At 58.6% G+C, this 24,806-nt stretch overlaps 1 protein-coding gene across 11 annotated transcripts in view; it reads left to right on the top strand.

Annotated features, from left to right (window-relative positions):
- Nucleotides 1-24,806, top strand: part of DLG3 (discs large MAGUK scaffold protein 3) — a 79,377-nt gene that overhangs the window by 16,707 nt on the left and 37,864 nt on the right. For 4 of the 11 annotated variants that reach the window (XM_063345869.1, XM_063345866.1, XM_063345865.1 and 1 more), the window contains exon 5: nucleotides 24,385-24,438. The exons of 1 other annotated variant lie outside the window; for it this stretch is intronic. In XM_063345869.1, coding sequence (XP_063201939.1) covers nucleotides 24,385-24,438 — 54 coding nt within the window. Of the gene's footprint in view, nucleotides 1-10,072; nucleotides 10,573-18,480; nucleotides 18,562-24,384; nucleotides 24,439-24,806 lie in introns of those variants that run through there. 6 more of the 11 variants (XM_063345873.1, XM_063345870.1, XM_063345871.1 and 3 more) reach the window with 5 other exon arrangements.

Below are 24,806 nucleotides of genomic sequence, written 5' to 3'. Positions count from 1 at the left end.
GCTCCCCAGAGGATCTGGCAGAGAAAGGCAGGCTGTGCCGCCAGCGTGGCGACCGGCTGTCTGCTTCGCCCGTCCTTCTCTTGAGTGTTTTTTCCTCTTTCCCTATTTGCCTTTGGCCAAAGAGAAGGGCGTTCCCGTGCTCTGCGCCTTTGCCTGGCGGGAGCGGCTCTGGGCACCCGCAGCGGATCGGGATGAGACTGGTGTGTGGTGGATGCTGCAGCTGCAGAAACGCCTGCTGCGAGCTCCCCGCTCCCCCCTGCCCGGCCCGCAGCCCCACCGCTCTTCATTTTCTCTGCGAGGTGTGTGAGAGGGGAAGCACCAAGTACCCGTTTGCTGTTGCAAGGAGCGTCAGGGAAATGAAGTGGGTCCCTGATGTAGGCAAATGCCTGACAATGACTGCAGCCCCCCCAGGAAGCCCCGCCATGCGGTTGCTTGGTTGCACGTGCCCTGCTGTCCCCACCACCCCGTATCCTCGCTGTGGGCTGGCTGGGCAGGCAGCCGAAGCCATTGCTACCGGCCACTGCTTTATCTCAGCTTGAGCCTGTCAGCGGCAGCCCTGTGACCCCAAAATCCTGGGAAGCAGCTAACGCTTAAGCAATGGCAGCAGAGGAGAACCAGCTGCCGGAGGGACCCCCTCTCCTCATTGCATCCCCACGCACCTTTGAGAGCACGTTTAATTTTCGGAGAAGCGGAGCAGAAAAGAAGCAACCCACAGCCCAGAGGCCCTGGCTGCTGCCCTGGTGTCACTTGAGCCACTTTGTGCCTGGAGGTCACTTCAGAGCTCTGCCTTCAGATGCTCTCCAGCAGTTTTGTGTTTCAACATTGCAGACACAGGCTTGGAGGCGCAAGCGCTGAAGCCAGGAGGGTGTCTGTCTGCAGCCGCGCGCTCAGACTGACCCATACATCAGCCCTGCGCAGCAGGGATACTCGGCTGGGCAGCCGCCTGCCCGTGTCCCAGGGATGCTGCTGCTCAAAGCGGGGTCGGCACAGGCTGTGTCAGTAAGAGCTGTCACTTCAGTGGACGTTTTGGGGTTGAACGGCCTGGGCTTTACTAGAGGCTTTTGCTATTCCTGCTGCGGAGTTGAACGAGGAGATGCTTAGACCTCAGTTCTCCCAGCTCAATATACAGCTTCAGCAAAGGATGAAGAAGTCAGTAGAGCCACCAGGCTGTCAAACCAAAGGCTCATGCATGGCCACCTGTTCCTACTCTATTTCTGTCTCAAACCAGTGGCAAAAGGAAGATCCTCAGCAGACCCCAAGGCTTTTCTGGCTGCACAGCGTAAGAAAGCCCTGCCGGACATAGGGCTGTTGGTCTGTCCGTTCGTCCAAGTCATCATCACTGTTTTCAAGTTATTTCGTGATGGTGCGAGTGCGTGCAGCACTCCCCGTGCAGTGGCGGAAAGGGGGTGGCGAGGGGGAGGCTTTGGGGAGTGTCCTGCAGAGGGCCACGCTCCAGAGTCATCCAGACAAGCCTGGAGTCCATCCATCCTCCCTCCGCATTAATGGTCCAGCTTCGTTTGCCTCCATCTAGTGCAGGTGTCTGCCCATCCCCAGGGGAGCGGAGCTGCTGGCGCGACTCGCACACGGAGATTCACGCTGATGGGTTTCACGGGTGGCTCTGAAAGCAAGAACTGAGACCATCACAGGCATCTCAGTGGGATGGGGACTGAGCAGGGGGCAGCCCCACTGGTGCCTTGGCCAGGAGCTCCGTCAGCCCCCACGCTGCCCCCGCAGCGGCTCTGTCTGCTTTGCTCATCAAGTTTCCAAAATGAGCAGCACTCAGGTCCCCCCTTCCCTGCTTTGCCTTGTCGAGTGACTGACCCCATTCCTGCTGCAACACAAGTGAAGCGCTGGAGCCCATCTCCCGTAGCACCAACCAACCAGGGGCTCTCAGAGTGCCTCCGTGCCCCCAGCACGGGCTGTGCTGCCCCGACCTCCACCCATCCACAGTCCGCTCCCCCTCACAGCCACCCCAGCATCTCGGGAGGCTGAGGACAAATCTCCTGGGTGCGTTACTGCAAAACAAACGGGCTCTCCTTGCCATTTTTTAAAAGAACAAACCAAGCTTGAAGGCAGAGCCTGGCAGGCCAGCTGCTTTCTATCTGGAGTGCTGGAGCTTGGGGAACGTCGCTGCATCTTAATGGCATCGGGCTGGACGGAAATCAGGATTCTGGTGGCAGAAGCAATACCGGCACTGTTATAAATAGAGCAGCCACGATAACTGCTCGTGAAGGTTTTTAGTCTGTAGGATTTGGAGGATCAGTATCAAACTACGCCGAGAGATCCATTATCCTCAGCACGGGTAGGAGGGAGGGGAATTGCAGGGGAAGGAGGGCAGTGGATGAGTGCGTGTTTGGGAATAATCCCTCTTGTGGATCCGAGTGTGAGCCCTTTGAAAGGTGCTCTCTGCTGCCTGCTGCCTCCTCTCGCTTTGCTCTGCCTGCTCAGGGAGGTTAGACCCTGCGTGGCTGCAGCAGGGCAAGCGTCTCGAGCCAGCCTCAAGCCCTGCTGCAGGAAGCACCGGAGCTCTGCAGCCCGCAGGTACAAAGTACCTTGCAGGAGCCTTGCTGGCACCGCACCTAAAAATTATTCCAAGTATTGAGACTCAGGCAAAGGCCTCCTGCGGTTTGTGGCCTAGATAGCTCTCAGGGCTGGCACCGCTCAGGCACGCCAGCGTCTGTGCCCGAAGCACCAGCATGGAGAGCATCATGCCTGGCCGGAGTTGCTTCCCCAGCCTCACCACCAGCTTCCCACCTGCGTGTGTCCAGGAAATGTGGCCATGTCCTGCCAGGCTGTCCCCCGCCTCTTAAGGGGTATTTTTAGTCCAGCTCATTTCACAGCCCTGCTACAGCGGGCTGCGGGAGGAGCTGTGGTGGAGCAGGCGAGGGGGCACTGCGCTGCGGGGCAAGGGGAGACCCGGGCTGGTCTCCCAGCTGGGTTCGTTGCTGAAGCCAGGGGCAAGCTCTGCCGCTGCTTCACGAGCGCGTTGCGGTCCCGTTGCTGCACTGTTCCTTCCCGCTCCCTCGGCACGTCCCGCGCAGCGCTTTCCCCTCTGTGCGGTGGTAGGTTTTACAGAGCTGGGTCTCACGGGGTGTTTTTACAGAAAGGTTTGTGAGCTTCGGGGCTCTGCTGCTGTGGGAGCTCTCCCGCGGTTCCGCTCTGGTTCAGAGCCAGAGCCTGGTGATGGAACTGCTCTCCCGCCTGCTCTCACCGCACCGTGGCTCGGTGGCAGAGCTCACCACCCGCCTTCCTTCGGGGTGAAACTCAACCCCGCTGTGCGCTCTGGCCCCTGTGGATGCCCGGTCCTTGTCCAAACCAAGTCCTGAAGCCAGGGTGAGGGAAGCGGCGCGTCGTCCCTCGATGTCACCCATCGCCCAGGGCCTGGGTTGCTGGTGTGTGACCCCTGAGGAGCACGTGTGCACGGGTGTGCCTGTGCCTCGGGAACACCACCGCACCCCACGCCTGCGTCCCGCTTTGAAGGTCACCTCGGGGCTTGCGAAACGGTCGGGTCTTCTCCAGGCGTACGGGCGGCGGCGCGGCCGGGCGGGTGGGGACACTGCGCCTTTAAGAGAGGCCCGTGCGCCGGCTGCGGCCCTGCGGCAGGCGCGCTGATTGGCCGAGCGGGCGGCGGGCGGGGCGGGGGCGGGGACGGCCATTCAGAAATTTCCGAGCAGCACTTTCTCCCTTAAAGGGGACAGGTCAGTGGCGACAGGGAAGGCCAGGGCCAGCCGGGCGCCCACGGCCCGGCCCCACCGCGGGTGCCCGGGGCTCCCAGGGACACCGGCATTCATTTTCTCCCCCGAGGCCGGGCAGGTTCCCACGCTGGAAAGCATGTCCTGGGGCAGCACAGCCCGGACGAGGCACCAGTATCCTTGGCTGGGGGCAGCGGGAGCTGCTGAATGGGCTTTGCTCCGTCTGGAAGGGGCAGGCTGGAGCAGGGCTGGCCAAGCAAAAGAGAGAAAGTGCGGACCCACAGAACTCCCCTTCTCGTCCACCACGTAGAGTGGGAATAATCGAGGAAAGGGCATCCCTGGGCCCTGGGTGTGGGGAAAAGTCCCTCTGGGCAGGTCTGCACTGCCCAGATCTGAGCAGAGCGGTGCTGAGCCCTTGCAGCACCACTTTCAGAGCCATATGTTGACCACCTCTGAGGATGGGACTGGTTCCTGCAGGGGTGGCTCCTGGTGGGGAGCTCATGGGAGCTGACGTGTGGGGCTTTTTGTCCCCAAGGACACATCGACGTAGGGCCAGGGCCAGCCGGGAGACCTCTGACAGCCTTGTACAGCATGAGCAGGGTGTGTTCAGCTGCCGCTAAGTCTGAGTGTGTAAGCACACCCAGGGCCAGCTTGGGAGTAGCGAAAGATGCAGGGAAACAGAATGTCTGGTGGGGTCATACTAGGCACGATGGGCTGGAGATCAAGGTACAGGACCAAAAAAAATATCAACCGATTCTCTTGAAGACACGAGACTGTAATACCTCGCTTTGACTCTGGCTTGGGGTGGTGACATTGTGCCTTGGTCACGTTTGCAAACCTTCCCTCTGCTCCGTCAGGCTGGAAACATGCTTTATTCTAAAGGGAATGAGGCACACACAAGGGCTGGGCACCAACAGGCCCCACGACACGGCAGTGCTGTAATTGCCATGCCCGTGCAGCAGCAAAGCTCCCCCCTTGCTCCCTGGGAGGTGCCGCGGGAAGGCAGCCCACGGCCAGCCCATGCTTCAAGTGCTCCAGCACAAGGCAGGAGCCTCTCTGCCGGGTGATGGGGAGAGCGGCTGTGGGCGTTGTGAGGCTGTCAGGAAATCCATAAAGCCTGCTGCAGTTGATTGCTGTTAAATAGAGCCTCCAGGCTCTCCTTTACAGGGGGAGGGCTTGGGCTGTGCTGCAGGAACCTGCCGCAGGTCTCCATCGCTCCTCTCCCCAACCAGTGCAGCCATGGAAGACATTTAGCTGGCTGTAATTTCAATTGCAGAAAGCAAAATTTCAAAAGCAGAAGGCAAAATTAGTGTTTATTGAAGACTCTCGCACTGTTGCTGCCACAGGTGAGGGTACGGGAACTGCACAGTGGCACTGGGCAACTTATCAGGGATCATTAATAGAATGAAAATGGTTTTGCCCTGGAGGAGAATAATTTCTTTGGCAACTGCCCTGAGAGTGCTGAGAGCTATCGGTCCCTTGGTATGCCTGGTTATTATTATCCCAGCTGCACATTTCCTGGCGTGAATCGCTGCTGGTGCCAGGGAGGAACAGTCTCAGCGCGAGATGTTCATTATCCTGCCCCTTCCCACTCACCCGTGACTGCGCAAACCCTCCAACGCTCACGGGAGCCACCGGCCCCATTTGCCCGCTGGCTGCACAGCTGGCTCTGCGGAGCGCCTGTTCCGAGTTTCATTTGGCAAGCCCCAGACACAGCAAATTGCAGATCTCTGCTGGATTGGGGTCTGTGGTAGTGCCAAGGAACCAACTGGCCGACTGAGCTGAGTTCGGTTGGTTTCCTCCTTTGCTGCTCATCTACCCGTGGCCCACTCCCCCCCGTGCATTTACCTCCCGGCACCGCTCGCCCCCCGTTCTCAGGTGGGTGGCTGCAGACTCCACCGCTTCCCCTGCGCTTTGGATGTGGGGTAGCTTTTTGCAGGTGATTGCGGTCGAGTAAGATACCTCCCCCATGCAACACTGTCCCCCACCTCCTCCCCCGGCATTACAAAGATGACCCCTTCCCCATCCGCACCCAGGCTCAGAGCTAACCCATGGCTTTGGTTCCCCTGGCAGGACCGAGCTCCTGCTCGGGCTAAAGAAAGGAGCAGTGTGACGGTGCTCGTGTGACCGTCGTCTCCTCAAGGAGCTGGCTGCCTTCAGCCTGCCCGGTCTTCTGCTCCTAGAAAGGCTGTAAGTGCAACGAACCCCCAGCTCCTGGTCCCTCACACTTGCCTTCCTCTTCCCGCAGGACTTCATGTGAGAGGAAGGAAGAGACAACAGGGGCTGAAATGCCGGCAACGCCAGATAAAACCTAGCTCCGTGCCGCCTTCGTGCCGTGTAAATAGCACCATCTCCGGGGATTTCTTGACACTTTGCTGAAATTAGCACCTGTAAAAAGAGCAGCTGCCAAGGCAGAATTTAAATAAATGGGCAGGCTTCTGGTAGGAAGAGGGTAGATGATGAGAGAGCTCTTGGTTTCCTTGAATTGCTTCTCTCCATGAAGGCACCTGCCTGGAAAGCATCTCCCAGCTCCTTTAGCCCTGCTCAATGCCCACATCACTGGGGCGAGATGCCCACAGCTGCCTGAAGGCGCTGGGCGCTGCGCCTGCCCTGCCGGACTGTGGCACACCCAGGTCTGGGCACCCCAGTGCAGGTGCCCGTGCTGTTTGGGCTCGGCAGTGCTATTCCCAGTAGCCAAAATGCCGCTACTCACTGAGGCAAGCTAGAGAAGTGCAGGAGGCGGATGCCCTTGGCCAGCCGGCCCCGGCTTCCTCTTGAGCTCAAAAACGTGTCCCGAGCCCCGCGCAGCGTTAGGGAGCATTGCAAGCAGGCGGCAGCAACCAGGGATTATGATTTTTTCCTTTTAATTGGGGCTAGCAGGCAGCACATGCAGTTCACTACAAATGAGTAGGAATTAAACAGCTCTTGTGGCAGCTAAAATGGGACGTAGGGGTTTTCGGGAGGGGAGCTGCAAGCAGGTAGAGAGGATTCTGTCAGAGCCGCTGCGGCTCAGGGCCCCTGTGTTTGCAGGTGGCAATGAAGCACGAGCAGATAAGAAAAGTGGGGGAAGCAGCAGAAGGTTTTAGATCGTGGAGCCATCCCTGAGTTTGCAGGCTGGCCAACGGAGTGGGGTGGAGGCAGCAATCCTGGCACTCCAGGGCTGGCAGCGAGGGTGTTTCCCGTGTGGGCATGCCCACTGCATGCACGGCTGCCCCATCTGCGGGGCTGCTGGAGACCAGGCAGGCAGAGGACCGGAGACCTTCCTTGTGGAGGACACACTCCAGTCTGCCATGTTGAGGGGGGAGGAATCAAGTGCTTCTCTTAATTGCTCACTCAGCTCCTTATTAAAGTGCTTTTCCCTAACAGGTCTTGTCCTTTGCTTTTGCACTTCCCCCCCTAAGTGAATGCCCGCGTCCCTGCCTGCCCCCGCCACAGGGCTGCGAGACAGGAGGAGATGTGTCTGGAGCCGGGCAGGTGCGAGCAGTTGCGGTTACAAGCTCCGCATGTGCCCATCTCCGGTGCTCTCCTCCCACCCAAATCAACCTCTTCCAGACATGGGTCTCCTGGTAGTGGAGGGACCCTCACTGGGTGGCCAGTGGGGCTCTGCGCTGCACGGTCCCTACAGCCGAGCCGTGCCATCCCAGGGTGCGGACGGCGATGGGAGGGAGGTTTGCAGCTGGGCTGGAGCGGTCATTAGTTGCAGTTGCGTTACAGGTTCTGGGCACATCTCGTTGATGAAGTGACTCAGATCTCAGAGGTGCCACAGGGTGGCAGATGGTGGGTAGCCAAGATGGACTTCATGTCCTTTTATGCCCATGTGGGAGACCTGGCCACTACAAGGCTGTTTCTACAAGGCTGATTGCTCTGCTTTGGTGCAGCAACTCCCTACTTCAGCTTCATTCCTGCCCCAGTCCCTCCCCTCCTTCCCTCCTCTGCCCTCACCCTGCAAGATGCCCTCTCCCCACAGATGACGTCCCCCAGCCCCCAGGTCCACCCTGGCTGTCGAGGAGGTGCAGCATCTCCCCCGGGCACAGGGCTCGTCAGCCCAGCGTCCTCCTGCGGGGCCAGCACAGTGTGCTCTGGGAGACGGCACAAGGAGCAGTAGAAGAAGTGGAGATGATCTTAATTTCTTAAAGCCTGAAGTATAAAGTTCCCTGTTGATGCCAACACCGCATGCTTTCCTTCCATGCACGCAAACACAGTTTTTCATTGACTAAAATAACTCTGAACAAGCTTGCTTTGCATGCAGGCACCCAATCCTTCCTTGCCTTCGTGAGCTCCCGGGGTCTGCAGTGTCCTGTGGCTCTGAGCTCTGCAGGGCAGAAGCACTTTCTTATGGGCACCGTCGGCTTCATCTTGCGGCATCTCTGGGTCGTTGGGTCAGTGCCACAGCGCGCCCGGGTCCCACCGCTGACTGTTGGTCAGCGAGACCCTGGGAGCAGCAGGGTGAGGCTCACCCGCTGAGCTGTTTCCGAGGGCTCAGCAGCAATGCGGCGCTCGGCCGCTCTGGGCCAGCATGGTGGGGACAAGCTCTCCAGACTTGCCTGTCCGGGAACATTGTGACTGCAGCTGGGGAAACTTCAGTGTAGTGTATCTGGGCTGCAGCACCGCTCCATGGCGTTAAGCATGGAGCAACACATGATCCTGTGACAGAGGTAACCTGAGCAGCCCAAAGGCAATGAAGCGCAGGCAGGGCTGGAAAGGACATGCTCTGCACCGCACGGTGGGGACCGTGGGGCTTGGGGACAACGCGGATCCCAATTATGGGGTGTCTTCTGCCCCCTCCCCTTCGCCCAGAAGCAACTATTTCACTTGGGAGCCAACACTGCAGGAGCGGTTGGTGGTGGTCAAGCACAGAAATAATTTTGCGTTGGGTTTAAAGAGCTAAAGAAACAAGGAGCGGGCAGGGGCATTCGTCTGACCGGCTGTCACATGCTGCCTCTTCCCACAGCCCCGCTTGTGAGCAGGGCCATGTTGCGCCGGCTGTGTGAGGCCCGTAGGAGCTTGCAGATCTTGCAGCCTGAACTGGGGCGTTGAACCACCATGTCTTGTGTCTCAACTTGTGGCCCCCTCCTGCTTCTGTCTCATTCCTGTACCCTTATCCAGCGGGAGCCCTATTGCATACCTTTCATTGCTCTTCTCTTCTACGTATTTATGTACCGTTTCTTCAAATAGTTCCTCGCCCACCCTAGTGTTTATTACAACCCTTAGGCATTAGGAGGGTTCGGGTTCTAACTGGTCAGAAGTGGTTTTCTGTAATGTTTTTTTCTTTCTACCCTTCAATTTGTCCGGGTAACTCTGTTCTGAACTTCTTCCAGCCTGGCACTTCCGTGCAGGAGGCGAGGGACTGCCTGAGCTGCGCTGGGAGCAGCGCCCTTGCCCTGCTGCACCAACAGGCATCTCCGATCTGCTTGTACCGTCCATCCCCTGACGGCAATAGGTGGAAGGCCCAGCAAAAGCCCTTGGGGTTTCTACACCCCCAATGCACCCGTGGCTCACGGAGCAACAGCAGCAACCCCAGGATGCTGTGCTGGAGCGCGTGGTGACATTTCATAGAATCACAGAATGGTTTGGGTGGGAAGTGACCTTAAAGATCATCCGGTTCCAACCCCCCTGCCCTGGGCAGGGACACCTCCCACCAGACCAGGTTGCTCCAAGCCCCGTCCAGCCTGGCCTTGAACCCCTCCAGGGATGGGGCAGCCACAGCTTCTCTGGGCAACCTGGGGAAGCGAGGCAGGGTGAGAGCTGACGCGGGGATGCAACAGAGATGCTGCTGCCGGGCTAGTGACCATGGTCCGGGTCTGGAAAAAATTATTTCATACCCCAGTGCAGCTCACGGCTGATGAGAGGCGAACACCTCTTGGTGCCAACCCCAGGGCTGGCAGGGCCGCCCCCAGCCGTGCTGCCGCCGGAGGAGCGACATGTCTGGGGCCGGGGAGAGGGGGAGGCAGCCGCAGGTGATGCGGGGGGCTGGGGGCGGCGCGGGGGCTCCCGCGGACCCGCTGCCCGGGAGCGGCGGCGGCGGGCGGGGGCAGGCGCGGCGGCGGCGGGCGGGGCGGGGCGCGGAGGCTCCGCCGGCGCGGATTGGCCGCGGGGGGGGGGGAGGAGGAGACGGGGGATGCTTCGCGCCGCCGCAGGTGCCGCGCTCTCGAGCCGGGCCGGGCCGAGCGGTACCGGGCCGAGCCGCCCTATGCAGCGGAGCCGGGCGGAGCTGCTGCCCCGCTTCCAGCGCCGGCAGCGGCCCCGGGAGTGAGCGGCGCTGCGGGCGATGCCGCGGCGCGCCCCCGCGGAGATCACCGCGCTGTAAACCACCACCACCACCCCACCCCCCCCCGCCTCCTTCTTCCTCCTTCCTCCTCCTCCTCCTCCTCCTCCTCCTCCCGGGGGCGCCGGGCGGGCGGGTGAGGAGGCGGCGGGCGCGCCTTGCGCGGGGCGGGGGCCGCTGCCGCCCCCCGAGCATCCCTCCCTTCTTCCCTCCCTCCATCCCTCCCTCCGCGCCGCCCCCCTCCCTCCCTCCCTCCCTCCCTGCCGGCTCTATGGTGTGAGGGCAGCGATGCACAAGCACCACCACTGCTGCAAGTGCCCCGAGTGCTACGAGGTGACGCGGATGGCGGCCCTGCGGCGCATGGAGCCCCCCTCCTACGGCGAGTGGCAGCACGAGCAGTACGGCTACGGCGGGTACGGCTCCCAGACCCTGCCCGCCCCCGGGGGGGCCGCGCCCGCCGCCCGCGGCAAGGCCAAGCTGGGACCCCCCGCCCGCGACCCCGCCGCGCTGAAGCCGCCGCCGCCGCCGGCGGGGAAGAACGCGCCCAAGGTGAACGGGAGCGGCCCGGGCTGGTGGCCCGAGTGCACGTGTTCGAGCCGCGACTGGTACGAGCAGGTACGGGCCAGCCCCGGGCAGTGGCTCCCCGGTGACGGGACAGGGCGGGCAGCTGATGGGGGGTCACCCAGGGAGAGTGGCCGGGTCGTGGCGGGGTGCAGCATCACCCCTGGGGCGTCGTGGGTGGCTGGGGTGGATGCCGGCGTTGTTGCGGTTGGCCATCATCGTTGCTTGCGCTGGCCACCGGCGTTGCTCAGGTTGGCATCGCCCTTGCTGAGGCTGGCCATCGTGGTCCTGCCCAGCGTGGGAGCTCTGCATGGGAGCAGCTTCCCGGGGCCGAGCTGGGCCAGCTGGGTCTCACCCCACACAGGGCGGGTGTCTGGCATGGTGGTTTTCGGACACCCCACCCGAGGTCCTCGCCGCTTACGATGCCGTTGCCTGAAGCCCCGGCAGTGTCGAGGGCATCCTGTCAGCCTGTGTTTGGCAGGCGCGGGGCGTGCTGCTCGCCGGGCAGCCTCGTGGGCTCACGGTGCCGCTTGCCAGCGCTCCCAAACTGGCACCTGCTCTCCATCGAGTTGTGGTTTCCTCGCTCCGCTGCTACGTCCCTGCTCCCCGAGATCATTACGTAACCCTGCTCTGGTCGCTGGCATGCTGTGTGCTTTCTGCCCCATTTCACTGCCTCCATTTCTTCCCACACGCATTCATTTTATTAGTGTTCTCCTCCAGGACCCATTCTCAGCCTGTGTCTCTCTTTCTCCCCTAAATGGAGAGACCAGTCTTGTTTTGAACCCACAAGCCAGCTTAGAAAATGGTTGGAGCTGCTTGCAAAGCATTAAAATGGAGGCTAGACCCTGCCTGAAAAAGAATTTACACTGCTTTAGAGAAAGGTATTTCAGTTTGCTGCTTCTGCCCTTTTCATTCATTATCTTCAAACCTCATATTATTTCTTATTGATCCTTCTAATTATTATTTCAAGATGCTGTAGCAGGCAGACACATGGGAATCAATGGGAATTCTCTCCTCCTTTCCCCTCGGAAAACACAACCCTCTTCTTCCCTTCCCCTTTTTTTTTTCCTTCGTTACTGTCTCAGTCTATGGCTCTGGTTGAAATAATTAGATTAAAAGCTGCTACGCTCAGATGATGTTTACAGAAAGCACCCAAAAGCCCAGCCACCTTCCTATCAGCCTGGTCTTGCTTTCTGTCTCTTTCTCTGCCACTCTTTGCATCAAAATCAGCCTCGGCTCTCTCTCGCCTGCTGATTCCTGGCAAGCATTCTTCCATCTTTCCTTCGCTATCTCTTTCCTTCCCTCCATCCAGAGCAGCAAGCAGGAGCAGGGAATTGAAGCATGTCTGCTCCCTCCTTTCAGTTCCTGCTTGCAGGAAAGGTCCGGCCCAGGGTTCCTGGTAAGACGATTGCAAGCAGGCTGGGAAGGAAGCGATGCCAGCTGCATTGCTGCCATGGCAGGCTGGGCAGGGGAGCCTTTCATGTTTTTGCAATGGTGGAAGAGAAATCATTGTCTCTTTGTGGTGCTGCCACGGAGCCCCAGGGTTTGGGATGCTCTGAAAGTCCACGTTGGGAATCTCTGCTTGGCCTTAGCCTGTCTGAAGATGAAGGGGGGGCAAAAAAAAAAAAAAAAAAAAGCTCCTCACGGCATTGCGAGCGACAGAGGATGGCAGTGTGTGAGGCTACGTGAGCATAGCGGGGTCTGCATGTAGAATATGACGTGTGTGGTATGTGCGCTGCCTGTATCAGAGCAGGCAGCATTGCTCCCTGGTGTGTAGCAAATGTATGCAATGAGTAAAGCTTTGCAGCAAATACCTCAGCAACGCTCCCCTTTTAATCCAAGGGTGCCTGAGCCATCAGGAATCCATGTTCTTCCCAGTCCAGTAGTGGGGAGAGGGACAAAAGGTGGTAAAATGGGCACCACTGGGCACGGCTTGCACTCAGGCAGATGGGTTTGGCTCTGGGAGGCCAGGATATGTCAGGCTCTGGGTAGATTTGGCTGGATGCTGAGGATGTGAAGCTGGTCTCCTTCTCAGGAGCTGAGGAGGAGCATCCTAGAGAGCCTCCGGTAGAGGCAGGGCTGCCATTTTTCAGGGCTGCCCCTTTAAATGAGCTCCCTATCCCTGGAAGCACTTCCAGCAGCAGAGGTGGGAAGGGGGACGCGGGCCAGGAGGCTTCCCCGGGAAAGCAGGGATCTGTTCACCTCCCGGGGAGCTTCACCGCCTCTCACTTCAGCCTTTTTTCCTCCCTTTGCTTCTTCACGCGAGCAGAGGGGAGCGCGCACCGCCTGCGCGCACGGATGCTCTGACATCGGAAACGTGCTCGCGGTTGCATATGGTGGTGTATGTTCTCTGACATCATGCGTACTCGCAGACCCTGTGCGCAGCTCCGTGGCGTGTGAGATGTGCCCACACGTGCTGCCCAACACACGGCACAGTCCCAACGTCAACCCGCACCTCCTCCCACCTCCGGTGCCCCGTCGGTTCTCTCCTGCTGCCTCTCCCCTTCTCTAGGACACAAATTAGCTTGCTCAGGCAATGCCAGTAACTGAGAACCCCTAATCCTCACCGGAGGGAGGGAGGAAATCTCTGAGCTCTGGGTTTCTCATTGCTTTTTGCTTTGCTTTTCTTCTCCCCTCTGAGATCTCTTCCATTTCTTCTCCCTTATCTATCCATGTCTCCTGCTCATTAGTCCCAGCTCCCTGTGCTTGCTGTCGTTGCTGTCCTCCATTGTTCCCGTCGCAGTCCCTGCTCCCTCCTTGTCCCCCCTTGCTTGCTGGTGGGGGAAGTGAGTCCTCCCCTGCCCGACTAGGGTGAGAGGAGGACTCCCGGCTTTGGGGGAGGAATGGCAGCGCGATCCAGGGAAGCATCCCTGATGCACAGCGCTAGAGGAGCAGAACACTCAAACCCCTCCTCTCCCTGCACACTGACGCCCACGGACTCTCAGGAGAGGAGCGCTGAGCTGCCCGGCCATGCCCGAGCCCCTTCGCTGCCGCTGCTCCCTGCGTTGGGGGTCCGGCACCAGCCGCCACCTTGCCCTCCCAAAAGGGACGGTCCAGCCCTGGGACTTAGCTCACCCCAATGTCCCTGGAGTCAGGCACAGGGGCCAAAGCAGGGCCCCCCGTGCGGCTTCCAAGGGTCTCACCGGCATTTTCATGTGTGTGGGGGGGTGGCTGGGGACGGGTGGCACCTCTGGTGGCTGGGGAAGGGGCGCGGGGCAGTGCAGTTCCCCGGCATGTGGTTGGGAAGTGCCCTCCGCCCCCGGGGCTGCCCCACGTTTGCTGGCCCTGCTTGGCCAGAGATGCGACGTCCTGCTGTCCCCCCTGCCTGCAGCCCCTTTCTCTCTCTCTCGGGGGTCAGGGGGATGCCGGGGGGTGACTAGAGCAGCATTGCCGTGAGTCTCTGCCCACCCGCAAGTGCCTGGAGCATGCCGGGCTTGCGTGGGCCCCCCCAGCAGAGGTGTTTCATGGCCAGGCGGGGGGAGCAGGGGGACAGGTCCTCCCTGCCTGTCTTCGGCACTGAGTGTTTCACCGAAGGCGGTGTTTTTCCATGCACAAACATTGCTCGTTACAGTTCCTCCTGTGCCCTGGGGAATTACCTGGAGCAGGTGAGCACAGGGTGGCACATTTTGGCGGAAGCACCCGCCTTCGCTGAGCTGCTGGATTTGGGGCTCCTGACTCCTGGGACATGGGTGGAGGAAGGAGCCTTGGGGAGGCCGTGGGGGTCCGGGCTGATGTCTGAGCCATGGGCAGGTGTGGCTGGAGGGCAGGAGGGAGAGCAGCGAGGGGGCAGGCGGGAAGCCAGAGGCCGGTTGCTTGGTGGGAAATGGCTGAAGCCCCAGATGTTCCCTGGGGAGGTGCGAGGGAGGGTGAGAGGAGCGGGGTGCCGGGGACACGGAGGCAGTGGAGGTGGTGAGGTTGGCAGGGTGATGTTGCTATGGCTACTCCTGTGCTATTCATAGAAGAAATTAGCTAAATCTTTGCACTGGAAGGTGGAGGAGGAGAGAGGAGGAAAGCGTTCTCCGCCTTTGGATGGAAGGAGAGAAGCCAAAACAGGAAGGGGGTGAAGTTTTCCTCCTTTGCTCTGTTCCTGTGCCGTGGAGGGGCATTTGGGGGCACCACCGCAGCCTGACCTGCCCAGCGCTGGCAGGGCACAGGGGGACGCGGGCAGAGAGGAGCCGCTCTGTGGGAAAGCCCCCCCCGCAGAGTGTCCCCGCAGAGCCCCGCGTGGCAGGACGAGCTCTGCATCGTGCCAGGAGCACAGGAGACATCCTTTTAATTAAAGGCAGCCAATCTGTGAAAGGTATTTTTGGCAACCTAAATGTAGATACAACTGTAGTGAAACTTGCCCTTCGCGTCTGGCTCCGTTGCCGAACGTGGTGCTTGTCTCTTCCTGACCCCGTCCGTCTGTGTGGCCCCTGCTCTGTGGTCGCTGGTGGTCCCCCTGCCCTCCCTCCACCTCCGGCGTCTCTTCCAGCATGTCCTCCCGCCAGCTGGAGTCCCGGGAGGGTCTTCCCTCTCCACCACTCCTCATGTCACTCCACTCCCTCGTTGTGAGAGTTTGATTCCCATCCCACAGACCTGTTTGTCACCTCCTCACTCACGATGTGTAAATTTGCGTGTCTGTTCCTAATATATCTCCTTCCATCTGATTTCACCTCTCAGCTTGTTTCTTGGGCATCTCCGTCTGGTGATCCTGCCGTCATCACCCAGTTGAGTTGCTATAACCAGGCGCTGAGCTGCTCTCCTCCCCCCCGGATCCAGCCTCGCGCCTGCTCTCAGCCCCTTGCCCCGTGGACATGGGAGGCAGTCCGTCTTTCTGACGGTCTGGACTTTTCTTCCCTGCTGCCCAGCTGAAACCAGGGCCCAGTTAATGCTTCATAAAGTCATTCCCCTTCCCTCTGCGTCTCCTGGGGAAACTTGTGCCTTAACACCCAGATGCCGGGTGAGCTGGTTCCCCTCACCCACCCTGGAGCATCCCATGTCCTGCTGTCACCCATCCCCTGGACCGGGTTGAGGAAGATCAGATGTTCTCAGTGCTCCTTCCCAAAACATACGGAGTTCGTAGAGGAGTGGACAGCTGAGGACATTTGTCTCCTTGGTTTCCTTATTCACCTGTAAGACTTTTCCACCTTCCCTTGAGCACGTGAATCCCTCAGCCAGGGGCTGCGTGCTTGTGCTTGCTGACCTTTCTGACACATCCCATTAATTCGGTAAGGGATAACGTTGGAATCAGAGAGGGGACTTGAAGGACTTGAGCGGAGCTCCTCTCCAACCGGCTTACCAACTGCTGCCTGCCGGCCAGCCCAGATGCGCAGACCCCAGTCCCGGAGCTGCACCCCACTGCTGCTTTTGGGGTGTCGAGCTGCCAGGGGGACCCTGGGAGCAGCACAGGGAGAGGTGCTGGGGCTGGTGTCCAAACTGGCCATAGGAGAGACGTAGCTGCTGCTGTAAAGGCAGCGTCTGAAGCTACATAGGTGGGAGAGACCCCAACAGTGTAACATGTGGGAGAAGGAAAGTGCCCACCAAAACCAGGAGGATGTGGCCCTGCCACATGCCCAGAGAAGGGGGAGGAGAGTGTGTTGGTGATGCAGGCAGGGCCATGCACGGGCAGGTTTCAGCAGGGATGTAGCCGATATGGAAGAGGTGGCTCCTTGTGAAGACCCTGGGGACGGCAGGAAGACCTTCAGCCTCCCTCACAGCAGCACCTGTTCTTACCCCTGCCAGAGGGATGGTCCCCGTGCCCCCACGGCTGCGCTTTCCTCCTGGCTCTTGCCCCGCCATGGTTTTGGGTGTTACATGGCTGGGACCTGCCTGAGCCCAGTCCTGACCGGTGCCGGGACCTGCCAGCCATCTTCAGGGTGTGCTTGAGGGAGCGGGTCCCACAGGGGGTTGCACGAGAGGGAAACCCAGGGAACGGCCGTACCAGAGGTCCCATCCGGGTGTGGAGGTGGGTGGGAGGTGGAAACGAAGCAGAAGCCGTCGCCATGTCTGGCGAGCTGCCTTGTTCGGGTAAGCTCCTCGGCGTGTCGTATGCCGTGATGGGAGGAGAGGAGCTTCCGCTCCTTCCTTAGCTGCGGATGCTCATTTAGAGAGAGGAAGTCATTAAGACTAATCAAGCCATAATCAGCTGCGGCCATGGCTGCGTGCTGGGCGCCCGTGGCACACAGCCCTGTGCGGGATGCTCTCAGCGGGGACGGTGGCCTCTGGGTCCCCGGGGAGAGCAGGTCCGGCACCGATCTGCGCTGGGGCACAAGGAGCTCGATGTGGTTGGGGCGCGGGGGCTCTGCCTGCCATGCCGAACCCCCCGCGCTGGCAGGAGGGACGGCGCGTCCCCGGCTCGGCATCGCAGCTGCAATTTGGGAATGGGCATAACCCTCGCTGTAAGGTCGTGCCGGCGCTGCGGGTGCAGTGGGCTGTGCTAATGCTCGCAGCTGGTTTTAACACATGCAAAGATGGGATGCCACAGGGATCCCTCAAGGGCCCTGGTTGCAAATCCAACAATATGCTGTGAACGTGTATCAGGGACTTGGAGACAAAAACTTCTAATCGAGCATTTAACAAGTTCAGAATACCTGAATTTGAAATGAAGCTCGCAGTTTGGTCTGCAGAAGCTCGCTTGGATGGGGCTTGCTGAAGGACTGCTCGGGCGGTGTAGTTATTGTGGGGGGTGTGCAGTGCTTCAGAGCACCCTGGACCAGGCCCTAAATACCCTCTTGTCACCTTCATATTAATTGGAATTTAGTTTGAGGCTCTGTTGATGCATCTCGGTTTGCTTTTCTCCCACAGAAATGTGTTTCTTAAGACTTTGTAAGTAGGTGTGCACTGGAACTTACTGGAGAACAGGATATTTGAATCCTAGGGACCAAAGAAGTCTTTATTTTAACATCCACCCTTATTCTCTCTTTTTTTTTCTTTTACCCCTGTACATATGTATTTCTCTAAGAGGATGGGGGAGGGGGGGAAAGCACATGAGTCTTTCAGATGATAATAACTCTTCCTGTGAAAAAAAAGGAATTGCCTCAATTTTATTTGGTACCACCAGGTCAGAGGGAAGCTACCGGAGCCCAGCACCTCTGCAAACTGGGTCACTTATTTAAGCGGGCTGAGCCTGGAACAGGATGTCTAACTTTCAAGTATGAACACGTTGGCCTTAATGGTTTCTAAATGGAAACTTAGACTCCACAGAGCTTCTGTTTGGGGAAGCTTTCTTCCTTCCCCGCTGAGTGAAGGCTTTTTTCAGTCCCCATTTAAGCTTACTCTTAAAAAAAAAAAAAAAGCACCAAAACAAAGATAAACCCTCAGTAACTGCTTGTGTTCGCATTACACTTTGGGCACTTCAGAGGCTTTGCCAAAGATCCTTGTGACCAGGGACCTTTCAAGTCCCGCGCTCCCCGTTTCCGGATGGCCGTGGTGCTTTGAGCCAGTGCCGAGGCGTAGCCGCGGGGCAGGGTCTCTGCCACTGCAGCGCCGGAGCCTGCTCACGCCACCGGAACGGCCCAGAGGAGCATCCCGGAGAGGAGGGCTGCTCTCGCCCACTGGCCAGCACGCCGGCCGAGAGCCGAGCACGGGGGCACGGGCAGCAGCCAGGGCCTGGCCAGCCGGGACTGACACAGGGGGTCCGGGCACCCACAAGCTCCATAGTTGGCCCCGGCATCATTTCCTACGTCGTTTATGCCACATTTCAAGTTGTGCAGGAGGAGGGCACGGGGTTGGGCTCAGCCTGTCACTCCCCTTTGTGCAGGCACGCTGTCGGGTGGTGTGTGCCCTCCACCCCCGCCCTTGCCCAAACTGTGCCAGCCAACAGTCTCTCTTGCGGTGGGTGAGGAAAAAAATGCAGTGAGAGTTATTTTGTCCAGCCCGGTTAAAAGGGAAGGGAGACTCATCTCTGGCCATGAAATTCTTCAGCCCCCAAGAAGTTTCCAGCCTGCATTTTCTTTTGCTCCCTTTCCCCGTCCCAGCCCGTGGGAGCCTTGAGGGATGCAGCTCTCCCTCGGGCTCCGCAGCCCTCTGATGCTCCCAAGCACCCTCGGCTCCGACTGCCAGGTAAAGAGCCTGCAAAGGCAACAAGAGGTGAGCACAGGGAGCTGTGAGAAGGGGACCAGCCTCTGGCAGCGGTGTCAGGTCCCTCCCCTTGAGAAGGGAAGGGATAGGAAAGCCAAAGCGTGGATTTGGTATTGAGATGTAGGAAAAGCCCTACATCTTGTGGGCCGGCTGGGAGTCAGGCTTCAATCCGGGAAGGGACGTGCTGTGCATCGTTTCTTTGATGGGAGGTGTGTGAGGTGGCTTCCCCGGGCACGGCCAGGTGAAAGCCAAGGGCTCTGTGGGTGTGCAGGCATTCGGGGGGTGGCTTGGATCAGCCTGGAGCGAGTGTGCCAGCACCCTGTTCCACACACTGCTTCTGCGGCAGAGGCAGGGCCAGGGCTCGTCTCCTGCCTCGCCTCGGGCACTGGAGCCTCAGGAGCGGGATTTCTGTCCTGCCTCACCCTCAGAAGTGCCCACAGGTTGCTGTGGAGGTGCCATGTCATCTCAGGTGCTTTGGGAGGTGATGTTTTTGGCAGCGGCGTGCTGGGCTCTGGGTTGGCGCAGGAGGCAGCCCCGGCATTGGGAAAACCAGCGTCTGCGCGAAGGGCAGGGAGGTCTGGCGTGAAGCAGACGAGCGTGTCGGTGCTTATCAGGGTGAGCGGCACTGAGCGCGGGCTCGCCGTGTGCGCTGCGCCGGCAGGACCAGGGCTCGCTCCTGTGAAATTACCTCATTCGCTCGGTGCGAGCCCGCTCCCCTCCGGCAGCGGGAGCCTGTCAGTGCCCGGGCATCCCGCAGCCGACCCCGCTGCCACGGCAGCATCGCACCGCTCCTCGGCGTCCCTGAGCCGGTACCTGTGTCTTCACAGCTAGCACCCAGCGCTGTGGGGTCCTGCCACAGTGCAGCTGCTTTCAGAGCTGTAAATGCACAGTCTTCTCCTTGGTTTAACAGCCTTTAAACAAAGAAAAATCAAAGCAGATGGAGCCGGGCTACAAGCAGCCCAGTGTGTCCACCCTGTTTAGATGCTTCTGTTGGGCATCTCCCCCCTTAGCCTCTGCCCCTGAGAGCTTTTAGAAGGATGTAAAGACTGAATTTCACTTATCTCCAGAGCCATTTCCTTTTGAGCATTATTATTATACCTCAGATGGTGTAAGCAAAAGGTATTAAAAAGCAGATTGACTTTTCACTCTGATCCAGTCAGGGAAAGTTGCGGAAATAGAGGGGTTAAGTTAGTTCTTTGCTTCTCAGGCACTACCCCAGCATCGCAAATAGTCACCCTGTTCTGCGCATCCCTCAGTGATACATGGGGCACACCAGCCTCCTGCGGAGAAACAGCTCTGTGCATGAGGCTTGGTATTTCTTACCTCTGGAGGCTCCTGTTTGAGTCCTGTTGCTCACTAAGATGGAAATGGGTTTATATGTGGGCAAAATCCCGTTGCTGTTGGCCTGGGATACCTGCAGTGCATTTATTTTGTCTGGAGGAGGTACATAATTCCCCTCCTCTGTGGGCTGGCCCCTGTGCCGGCTCTGTGGAGGGTGTGAAGCTCTTGCAAAGCTTCGGGATTTCGGTTCTGGAGAGAATATCTTGAACTTTCAGTTCAGATTCTCCCCACTCGGCTCCCGTGTGCCAGCCCTGGTAGCCGTCCTTGAGGAAATGCCGCAGGGCAAGGCTCGGCCCTCGGAAGCAAGCTAATGAACCTCCTCTGTTTAATTGCAGCTTTTCTTTAGGTTGGAACTTTTGGAGAACCAGCATGTTTTGTGATTCCTACCTCTGCCCCAGCAGATGACAGCAATAGAAACAGGGGAAGGGTGATACCTATAGATGTTTGGGGCTTGGCTGGCCCCGGGTGCTGACTGCCAAGGGCGGTCACCTGTGGGAAACACAGCCCAAACAGCAGTGGTCCCTCTCAGATGACTGCCCAGAGGTGATATCTAAAGGTGTTTCTGAAAGGCCGCATCCTGCCCCAGAGGCGTGTCTGAGCGCCGCCGGCTCTCCTGCTGCTCCCTGCACACGCTGCAGCAGAATCGCCCCGGCCTGCGGGGGGCTGCGGGCTGCCAGGGAGGAGACATCCCTCCTGCCCTGCATGCAGACCCACAGCTTTAGCCACGGAGGCGGCTGCCCCCAGAGGGGCTCTGGGCTCTCCCGGGGCCTCCGCAGGGAGACAGCCCCTCGCTGCGGGTTGCAGGGGGCAGGTTGCCTCTCCCTCTGATAGCACCTGGGCCAGGGCTGCCACCAGGACTGTCGGGTAGTGCTCGGCTGCTGGTCCCTCGACACAAGTGAATGCAAGGCTCTGCTTCTCTCAGCCCCCGTGAGACCAGAGAGGTCTTGAATCGTGACCTTCAAACCTCATCCTCCTTCACCGCTATTCCCTTCAACTCCTGTTGCTGCCCAGATTTTCCCAACAGCTGTCCTCTGCCTTGCTGGCTTTGCGCCTAGATCAGTCTCTCTGCATCTGTGTAGTGACCCCCCCCCGCCTCGCTCCCCAAGGTTCTCCTTGAGTCCCACCTTCCCCGCAGCCTTCAGCCCCAGAGCCCAAGGACCCGAGCAGCCCCCTGCGCCTCTGCCTGATGGAGAGAGTTCAGGGCACCTCCAGCTCCGCTGGGCTTTGGTGGTCCTGCTGCCATGGGCTGAGCACCGTAGGGCTCGGACCTCTTCTCTTTCCATTTGTAAATCCCCCAAGCACAAACAGGCCTTGGTAAATAATAACAGTGTGATGAAGTGGTTTAGATGGAAGAGATCTGACAGCCCCCATTGAATGTGACCTGAATGCACAGCCCTGTTCCCTCTCCTCCCCGCATGCAGCAATCCCCTGCTCCTTAGGGCATAAATTACTTACCATTCCCTATAGAATTGAGGGCATGGTTAATTCACTAGCATGTTCCTGCTGCCCAGTGAAAAATGATGTTCTCTCTCCTCCCTTGGCTAGCAGAGGGATTGGCACATGTGCCTGCTTGACGAAGGGAGGCAGAGGCTTTTCATTTTCAGGCCCTCTGCTTATTTCTGAGTCTTAGGTCTTGTCTGACTCTGCAGGATAACAGGCAAGATGCAAATGTTGGAATATTTGCAAGTGGAAGTCAGAGCTAATGTCCAAACACCTTTCTTGTAGTAGCTGAAATAGCTGGCCACAGGAGGCAAGCGGGGATTTCCTGGTCTGAATTCCTCCTGACCACGTGCGACTTTGTTTTAAGCAGCCACTCACATTCAGCATCTCCTGGGTCCCATCTGGAGCCTGAGTGGGAAATTGTGCTCCTAGCAGTATTTTGAGATGTAAAAATCACTAGTGTGGAATGGCTGCGAAGGATGCTCTGTGCGCAGTGAGCAGGCTAGACAAAATATGTCCTCAGGGTTCACCAGTGTGTGAGCGAGGCAATGTGATGTGTGATTTGTGGGCTATTAGTAATTCTACAAAGAGACTGATTGCAGTGGGGCTCAGTGGAGGACTCAGGCTGGACCTGCAAGATCCTCTATAACATTATCATACAGAGCACTTCTCCCTGGGAGGGTTCCAAAGCATCATTTGTGGAGTTGAATTCATGTCATAAATCATGGGGCACGTGATGGGCTACATTCACGGAGGCTGCCTCTTCTGCATCCTTCCTGGAAACTCATCTAATAAGAGCTGGCCTCTGGCACATCAAGGTTCAAACATCCATCGTTTGTTAATTGCTGGCAGTAGAAGTGCTTCTTTTTTGCCTTGAAATGTGGAATCCCTTCCTAGAATTTCACTGGGGACTAATAAAAGCCAGTGCCAGGTTTAATATACGCTATCTCACAAATTATCTGGATTAAATACAAGGACTGTGTACTGCCAGAGAGGGGATATTCCCAGTTTAACATTGCTTCTGGGCCGTGGAGATCCCAAGACATTGGACCTGAAAATTGCAATTCTCTTATGTGTGTGGGAGGGATTTGGCAGGAGTGCTTGGAAGTGGTCATATTTGCCTGAGCTAGAGAATTAATTGCCATAAAAACTATGGTTTTGTAACCAATAGTTACAGCTGCAGGAAAGATCAGAAAGCATCTGAATAAATCAAATTAACTACCTCCTGCTCCATCCATATGAGAGCAGAACCTTTCAGAGCATGATTTAATCCACAATCTGGTTGATCCCTAACTCTCCCGCCTATGAAAAGAGGAGAGTGAAAAGTCCAGAAATACGATCAACTAAAACGGGAGATGGTGGGGACTGCCATTCTGGGTTATATGAGGAGGTTGGTCTCTGTTGGGGACATATACACCCAGAGGAGGGCAATGAGGAAGCCGTCTGCTCCTGCAAATATATCAGACTCACCGAGACCATTGGTCTGGACAGTCCAACCACCCACATTACTGGACAGACAGTGGTTCCTGTTAATTGCTGCACTAACCCACACCTCGACTTGCTCGCTGCTGACCCGACTCTGTTTCTGATGCCTTAAGGCAGAGGTTCACCTCCCCTTGTAGCTCATGTCTCTCAGCGGTTCCCCATCTCGCTCTGGCTGTTGTCCTCCACAGGAGCCTTGGAATGATGATGTGAATCCTGACTTAGAATCATAGAATCATAGAGTCATCTAAGTTGGAAGGGACCTTTAAGATCATCGAGTCCAACCATCAGCCTCTTACTCCATCTAAAACCCCCACATCTAACAGGAACAACACAGGGAAAGAAGAGCACAGTTAAAGCTGAAAGACTGTTAAGAAACTATGGTTTTTTGCTTTATCACCCCCCGCATCCCACCTCACCCCCCCCACCCGCCAGCTTTCTTCACATTCTGCCTTTGTTTCAGGCTCCTTCTCGTAAAGACAATCCCCCTAACTTACCCCCAGATTTACCCGTGACCTTCCAGGTTCTGCACCACGTGCTGTTCCGTGCCGGCCAGGAACGTCGGTCTTGTGATTAACCTTAAATCACTGGCTTTTTGCCCCTTCTCCCTCCCGCTGCCACTCAGAGACAGATCCCTCCCCAACTGCCTGCCCTCCCCCCGCACCCCCCCCCGCCTCCTTTAGCCGTCCGGGACAGGGCGCGGCTCCTTCAGGAAGTTGCGGCGCTGGACAGCTCCGGCGCGGCGGGACCCCGCGGGCGGGGGGAGCCGCTCCGGCCCCGCTCCGGCCCCCGGCCCCCCCGGGCCCCTCTCCCGGGAGACACCCCCCACTCCCCCCACACTTAGGACCCCCCCCGCCTGCTGCTGCCAGCGCTCGCCCTCTGCGCCCCTCTCCCTCCTGCGGGGTGCAACGAGCTACCGAGCAGCCCGGGAGGAGGGGGACCCCGGGGGAGGGAGCCCTGCAAGAGAGGGGGGATGCAGGTGGTGGGGGCGGGGATGAGCGGAGCCTGCCGAGCAGAGGGTTTACCCCAGGGGTAGCGAGGGTAAGGGACCAAGTGGTGCCACCTCCTCTCCCAGGGCATGGTGGCCCCGTGCTTAGGTGGGGCGGCAGCAGCTGCTGGCAGGTGCGTGAAGGCCCCGGGGCTGGTCTGCTGGCAATATATCCTTCCCTCACTGAGACTTCCTTCCGTACTCCTATTTCCAAATCCCTCAGGAATGTGGATTTAAAGTAACTTTTGGTGCTGGTGGGATTCTGGCCCGAGGCTGGGAGAGTTTCCAGTCTTCCCTGTCTCCTGCCCAGCAGCCAAGACAATGAGGTGTGTTGGGGGCACACCAGGCCTGAGGAGACGACCGATGCCCAGGGCCATGCTGTGGCTCTGCTTCTGTCTCAGAGCTGTTGGGCACCTGGAGGAGGGACAAGAGCAGAGCCCTTCCTGTATTGCTCTCTTCTGCCTGTGGTGGCACAGCCAGGGGAGAGGCAGTGCGCCACGAAGGGCTGGCTTCATCGCTCAGCTCAGTGACATCCCGCTTTTGTCTCCTCACAGGCCAACCCTGCTCCCATTATCGTGAACACAGACTCGCTGGAACAAGGGCTCTCTGTAAGTCTCCTGGTTTTGTTTCGCTTCCTTTGAACAAGCGGTGCGTTTTCCCTGCTCAGCGGTGCAGGGAAGGCTCCTCCAGCCCAAGGAGGCTCCAGTGAGGTGGCAGAGGAGCCTGGTACCTGTGCCACGTCCCCACAGCACATCCTGCCCCCAAACTTCGCTGGGGCTGGATGACACTGAGCAGAGCCAAGGCTAGCAGCAAGTGATGCTGGGGACTCCAGCACAGGGAGGGTACGAGGCAGGAGGCACTCAGAGGGGTGAGCAGGCATCGGGGGAGCTGGGCTGTCTGTGTTCAGGGAGACCCACACAGCCATTTCCTCCGCTTCCCATGCACGGTGGCTGCAAGGCTCTGTTGGGGCATCCGT

Source organism: Chroicocephalus ridibundus, chromosome 9 (assembly GCF_963924245.1).
Source record: "Chroicocephalus ridibundus chromosome 9, bChrRid1.1, whole genome shotgun sequence".
NCBI lineage: Eukaryota > Metazoa > Chordata > Aves > Charadriiformes > Laridae > Chroicocephalus > Chroicocephalus ridibundus.
This window is presented reverse-complemented; position numbering and strand designations above follow the sequence as displayed.